Raw genomic sequence first — 7690 nt, forward strand, 5'->3', positions numbered from 1 at the left:
TCCATGTAGGCTTAGAAGATGATTCATAATATGCAGTTTAGTTTCAGAAGAAGATACTCAACTCAGTAGTGATGATTTAGAATTGGGGCTAGGGAGGTGATAAAATGGAGACAAGTCTTGTTTTGTGAGAAGACCCTTCACATTTTTAGAGCTGTGTGTGCAAGAAGATATGAATGATAGTAAATTTATCCTTTAGCATATCAGAAACTTCTAAGGAAATACACATTGAGTAGCTGCTTTCAGGACTCACCTTCTGTAGAAAGTTAAATATGGTGGGTATATAGACACAAAGAAAGGGAATCCTCTGCACCCTTTCCAGAGCCTCCACTGAACCCTTTTGTGTCAGTTTTTGTTGCATATGATCAAGTTTAAAGCCAAGTTCTGCCACCCTTGTATAATGTTAGTGAAGTTTAGCATTCTTGTCATTTCAAAGTTTGATGACAGATACAATGGTCTTGAAGATATGCCACATTTGAATGGATTTAATACACAGTAAGCATGATGATATAAAATATTAGACAGGTTGACATTTGACGGACTGCGCTACATAAGGGATAAAAGGAGTAGAAAGGTGAGACTGAGACACTGAGCAAGACAAAAAATATTTCAATGCTTCCAAGTGCTGCTCAGAAGCACCTTAATATGTGTGTATAAGCAAACGTTGTTTGTAGATGTATTTCTTATTTGTTGTAGTTATATGAGTATGCACATGTATTAGCATATATGAGTAAAGTCCCACATAGTTGTATATTTTTTAGACTTGTAGAAAAGTCTTACAAGTGCAGGGCCACTTGTAAGTCCCAAAAGGAAGTGTCTATGGTTTTGACTGAAGGTTTTTTTAAATTTTTTTATTTTAATGTGTGTATTTGGTGAAAGTTTGCAGAGGATGTATGCTTTCCATCGTACAATTCATACACCTGTTATTTCATGTGATTGATTACAATCCCACATTGTAACATCACTTCCTCCCTGTGTTGAGCTTTTAAGATCACAGTTGCTACTCACTAGAGTATGATGTGGAACACTGTGTTTATGGACTATGTTATGATAATTGATCATGTTGTCCCCTATAACTATGTTTCTGACACCCAGCTCCAACAACTCATTCTCTTAAGGTATTTGATAATGTCTAAGAAGCATTCATAATTTTGCATCATGTATTCTCCACCATGAATGGCAAACAGATAGCAATGATGGAACACTGAAGGATAGCATGAAGAAGAGCACAAGAATATTGTCAGATATAGTGTCAGAAGATGAGTCCTTCCTACTGGGAAAGAGCTGCCTCCTCAAACTGAAGATGATTGTGATGATGCAAATGGAGTAAAGCTTTCAGGACCTTCATTTGTTGATGGGGCACAACTCAAAATGAAGAGAAACTGCTGTAAACATCCAATAATAATCAACACACAGAATATATGCTATGAATATAAGACATGGAGGTTGTCAAAAATGAAATGGAACACATAAACACCAATATTCTAGGCATTAGTGAGTTGACATAGACTGGTATTAGTCATTTTGAATATGACAACCATATAGTTTACTATGCTGGGAATGACAAATTGAAAAGTAATGGTGTCACATTCGTCATCAAAAAGAACATTTCAAGATCTATCTTGAAGTATAATGTGATAGGATAATATCCATACATCCCCAAGGAAGACCAGTTAATACCACTATTATTCAAATTTATGCTCTAACCACTAAAGCTTATTACAATGTGGGATTGTAATCAATCATGAATTAGAAGAATTCTATCAACTTCATTCTGAAATTTATTAAACATGCAATAAAAATGTATTGATAATTACTGGTGATTGGAACATAAAGTTTGGAAACAAAGAGTCTTGATGATAGAAACAATGCCAGAGATCACATGACAGAATTCTGCAAGATCAATTACTTTTTCATTGCAAATACCTTTTTAAAACAACATAAAAAATGACTATATGTGTAGACCTCACCAGATGGGATACACAGAAATCAAACTAACTACATATTAGGAAAGAGATGGTGAAAAGTTCCATATTATCAGCCAAAACAAGGCCAGAGCAGACTGTAGAACAGACTATCAATTGATCATATGCAAATTCAGCTAGAGAAAATTAAAACAAGTCCATGAGAGTCAAAATATTACCTTAAACATATCACTGCTGAATTTAGAGATCATCTCAAGAACAAATTGATAAATTAGACACTAATGAATGAATACCAGAGAGTTGTGGGATAACATCAAGAAAATCATACAGGAAGAAAGCAAAATGTCATCAAGAAGACAAAAAATAAGGAAAAGACCAAAGTGGACATCAGAAGAAACTTTGAAACTTGCTCTCCAGCATAGAGATGCTATGAACAAAATAGAATCCTTCAAATTTTCAAGTCAAGGCTTGAATTTTTTCTTCAATTCCTTCAGCTTGAGAAATGCTGAGTGTGTTTTTCCCTTTTGGTTTCCTAACTGCAGGTCTTTGCATATTGCATTACAACATTTGACTTTGTCTTCTTGACCTGCCCTTTGAAATTTTCTATTCAGCTTTTTACCTCCTCGTTTTTTCCATTTGTTTAGCTTTTCTATGCTGGATAGCAAGTTTTAGAGTCTGTTCTAACATCCACTTTGGTGTTTTCCTCTTTCTTTTCTTCTTAATGACCTTTTGCTTTCTTCCTGTATGATGTTCTTGATGACATTCCACAACTCTCCTGGTCTTCAGTCATTAGTGTGTAATTCATCAAATCCATTCTTGAGATGATCTCTAAATTCAGGTGGGATATGTTCAAGGTCATATGAGCAAAAGGATTCCTGGTACGGCGTTGCTGAATAATGCACTGGAATGCAAGGTCAGTGGTTGAAACCTGCCAGCTACTCCTTTGGAACCTTATACAAAGTTGCTATGAGTCAGAACTGCCTCAATGACACTTAACAACAACAAAATTGGGCAAAATATTGAATGGTGCAGAAAGCATCAAAAGAAGATGGAAGGAATACAGGGTCACTGTACCAAAAAGAAATGGTTGATATTTAACCTTTTCAAAAAGTAGCATATTATCAACAGCCATGATACCGAAGGAAGAAATCCAAGGTGCACTGAAGGCATTAGCAAAAAACAAGGCTCTGGGAATTGACAGAATACAAATCAAAATCTTTCAACAAATGGATGCGCATTGGATGCACTTACTTATCTATGCCAAGAAATTTGAAAGACAGCTACTTGGCCAACTGATTGGAAGAGATCCATATTTTTTTCTGATTTCAAAGAGAGATGATCCAATGGAATGTGGAAATTGTCAGACAATATTTTTAATAATGCATACAAGCAATTTTTTGCTAAAGATAATTTAAAAATGACTGTAATAGTACATTGACAGGGAACTTCAGAGGTTCTAAACAGAATTCAGATGAGGATGCAGAACCAGGGATATCATTGCTGATGTCACATGGATCTTTGCTGAAAGCAAAGAATGCCAGAGTAATGTTAACTTGTGCTTTATTGACTACACTACATCTTTCGATTGTGTGCATCATGACAAGCTATAAACAACATTGCAGAAAGTGAGTATTCCAGAACACTTAATTGTGCTCATGAGGAGCTTGAACATAGACCAAGAGACAGTTGTTTGAACAGAACAAGGGAACACTGTGCTCCAGGGTTGTATTATTTCACCATACTTATTCAATCTGCATACTAAGTAAATAATATGAGAAGCTGGATTTTATGAAGAAAAATGTGACATGAAGTTTGAAAAAGACTGGATAACAATCTATGATATACAGATGAGACAACCTTGCTTGCTGAAAGTGAAGAGGACTTAAAACAGTTACTGATGAAGATCAAAGACCGCGATCTTTGGTATTGGTTGTACTTTAAGCAAAAACCCTCATCACTGGACCAATAAATAATATCCATATAAATGGAGAAAAATTGAAGTTGTCAAGGACTTGATTTTGCTCAGTTCAACCATCAACGTTCATGGAAGCAGCAGTCAAGAAATCAAATGACATATCATATTAGGATAACCTGCGGGCACAAGACCTCTTAAAAGTGTTCAAGAGCAAAGATGTCAGTCTGAGGACTAATGTTTGATTTACCCAAGCCATAGTATTTTCAATAACCTCCTATGCATGTGCAAGTTGGACAATGAATAAAGAAGACTATAGAAAAGTAGGAGCATTTGAGCTATGGTGTTAGAAGTGAGTATTAAAAGCACCATGGACTGCTAAAAGAACAAATAAATCTGTGTTGGAAATACAACCAGAATGGTCGTTAGAAGGCAGGATGAGCAGACTTTGCCTGTCATATCAGACATATTATCAGAAGGGACCAGCCCCTGGTGAAGGACATCGTGCTTGGAAAAGTGGATGGTCATTGAAAAAGAGGAAAACTCCCAATGTGATGGATTGGCACAATGGCAGCAGCAATGGGCTCAGTAGTAGCAACTATTGTGAGGTTCGTACAGAACTGAGCAGTGTTTTGTTCTGTTGTGCATAAGATTACAATGAGTTGATACTGACTCAATGGCATCTAACAGCAAAAATCATCAACAGTACTCTACCACAGGAACCTGGAGGATAAACATTGTACTGCTAACTACAAGTCAGTAGTTCAAATCTACCAGTTTCTCTGTGGGAGAAAGATCAGGCTGTCTGTTCCTGTAAAGATTTTCAATCTCAGGAACCCTCTATAGAGTCACTGTGATTTGAAATCTACTCAATGGTAGTGGGTTGTTTTGGTTTCTATGTTCCATCACAATCATGAGTATATTATTAGCAGCAAAGATAAATACACATATGTAACTGTTATTGTTGTTGTTGTTAAGTGCTGTCAAGTTGATTCTGACCCATTGCAATCTTGTATAAGGTTTCCAAGGAGCAGCTGGTGAGCTTGAATCACTGACCTTGCAGTTCAAACTGACCGTATGGTTGAGTGCTTATCCTAAAGTGCCACACCAGGACTCCAACTATGCAACTACCCTCTGTTAAACCTATATATGTTGTTGTTATGTGCCATGGAGTCGGTTCCAAGTCATAGCAACCCAACATAGGATTTTTGAGGCTATTAATCTTTACGGGAGCAGAAAGCCTCATTTTTCTCCCGTGGAACAGCTGGTAGTTTCAAACTGCTGACCATAAGATTAGCAGCCTGATTTGTAACCACTACACTACCAGAGCTCCAGGTTTAAGGAATTCATGTATATATTCATGGGTATATTTCCATTCACCTTCCAGAAACCCATCCAGCCTGTGTGTCTATCCATCCATTTACTCCCAGATCACTGTTATTGCAGGACTGTGTATATAGTATTTATGCTTTAGTTGCCTTTAACTTTTTCACTCCTTTCAGTTTATTCCCTTGACCCCATTATTTTTTTGCTGACCTCCCTCTTATTGTATATTGAGCAGCAAGTCTGATTAAACATGATGTGAAAGAGTTATCGTTGTATCTTTGATAAAGCCCACATATTTCTCCCCCTACTATAATTCTTACCTGGCTCTGAGATTTCATACACACCAATTTTATTTATTTATCTTGATATCAGTATACATCTGCTTTTTTAGTTTGTTTCTCCTTAGTTTAGTCCCATGTCATGATTCACACAGCTCTCACTTCCAGGGGTAATCCACTGATAGCCGTAACGGATATCTCCTTTTTCCCTGACTTTCTAGAGCTGTAGAATAAGCACTGGACTACCAACAACAGGGTCGGCAGCTCAAACCCACCAGCCACTCCTTGGAAACCTTATATAGGGTTGCTATGAGTCAGAATCAACTTGACGACGTTTAACAAACAACCCTAGTTTCTGAATGTAAATTGTGAGGGTGAATTGTATTTAAGTTAGCTTAAAATGGAGATGGGATGCGTTTGAGAGGGAAAAGTAAATTCAGCTGTGTCATGAAGCGCTTCCTTATTTGCTTTTCTTATGTAGTTATGTGCCATTGAGTCAGTTCTGACCCATAGCAACCCTGTATGAGGTTTCCAAGGAGTGACTGGTGCGTGAACTGCCAATGCTGTGGATCAAACTGACTTTCAATTCCAGCAAATTAACCCATAACACCACACCATAAGTTTATTCCATGTACTGTATTTTTACACAAATAATATACATTGTTCATATTTTGCCCACTGTTCCCTATACCTGGGATGTATTTTTGTAAGTTTCCTCTCTATGCTAATAGTATTTGCTATTCTCTTTGAAAATAAGCATAGGTTCAGATTTTATTTCTTGCTGCAAGTTCCTGTGAAGCTTTTGTTCTTGTCTAATTGTCTACTATTATTTGAGATTGTTGGTAATTTTGTTGATAGTTCTAGTCATTATGTATGCTCTTGAATTGTGCTTATATCTTCCTCATTATTGAGCAATTGTGAAGAATTACATAACGGGATAATTCTCTTTCAAAATGTAATACTGAAACATAAATAGTAACAGTCACTTTAATACCTAATAATAAAAAGTTCCTCCTTATTTTCTTAATTCTCAGACTTTCAGCAACAGTCTCCTGGTTGAGTCAATGGATGCAAGGAATCACTCTGGGGTGTCTGAGTTTGTGTTTCTGGGACTCACCAATTCATGGGAGATCCAGCTTCTCCTCTTGGTCTTCTCCTCTGTGCTCTATGTGGCAAGCATGACTGGAAACATCCTCATTGTGTTTTCTGTGACCATTGATCCTCATTTACATTCCCCCATGTACTTCCTACTGGCCAGTCTCTCCTTCATTGACCTGGGCGCCTGCTCCACTGCTTCTCCCAAGATGATTTATGACCTTTTCAGAAAACACAAAGTCATCTCCTTTGGAGGTTGCATCACACAGATCTTCTTCATTCATGTCATTGGTGCTGTGGAGATGGTGCTGCTCATAGCCATGGCTTTTGACAGATATGTGGCCATTTGTAAACCTCTTCACTACCTGACTATCATGAATCCACGAATATGTATTTCATTTTTGACTGCTGCCTGGGTCATTGGTATTATTCATTCATTGTTCCAACTGGTGTTTATCGTTAATTTACCCTTCTGTGGCCCTAATGTATTGGACAGCTTTTACTGTGACTTACCCAAGCTCCTTCAACTGGCCTGCAGAGATACCTACAGACTACAGTTCATGGTGACCATCAACAGTGGGTTCATTTGTGTTGGATCTTTTTTGATACTTCTCCTATCCTATATCTTCATTCTGTTTACTGTTTGGAAACATTCCTCAGGTGGTTCATCCAAGGCTCTCTCCACTCTGTCAGCTCATGTCACTGTGGTCTTTTTCTTCTTTGGTCCAACTATGCTTGTCTATACATGGCCAAATCCCAATTCCCAGATGGACAAATTTCTTGCGCTTTCTGATGCAGTTCTCACTCCTTTTCTAAATCCAGTTATCTATACATTCAGGAATAAAGAGATGAAGACAGCAATGAAGAGAGTTTTCAGACCACTAGAGATTTTCAGAAAGAGCTCAAAAATAATATTATAAAATATTTTACCTGATCATTGTAGACCTTAAATTTATCTGACATTTAAGATCAGATGGTTTGATACATAAGTAATAAATATTAATAATTATCACACTCACTGAGAATGTCTTTCTTTATGAAGAATGAAAGTTAGACCAATATAAAGTCTATTCAAAATTGTGTCTTAGATGGGGTTGCACACATATGTACTAATTATTGTCTTTTCTTTCTAGCTGCTTTCTTTGTTTCTGTTTTCT

The 7690-nt window shown here is 37.0% G+C and overlaps 1 protein-coding gene across 1 annotated transcript; it reads left to right on the forward strand.

The window, feature by feature from the left end:
• Positions 1-6502: 6502 nt before the first annotated feature.
• On the forward strand, positions 6503-7453 carry LOC102813582 (olfactory receptor 4F21-like). Its single transcript, XM_006831912.1, has one exon. It carries the CDS (start codon positions 6503-6505, stop codon positions 7451-7453), a length of 951 nt encoding a protein of 316 aa, XP_006831975.1.
• The last annotated feature ends 237 nt before the right edge of the window (positions 7454-7690 follow it).

This window comes from Chrysochloris asiatica, unplaced genomic scaffold, assembly GCF_000296735.1.
Source record: "Chrysochloris asiatica unplaced genomic scaffold, ChrAsi1.0 scaffold00004, whole genome shotgun sequence".
Lineage (NCBI taxonomy): Eukaryota > Metazoa > Chordata > Mammalia > Afrosoricida > Chrysochloridae > Chrysochloris > Chrysochloris asiatica.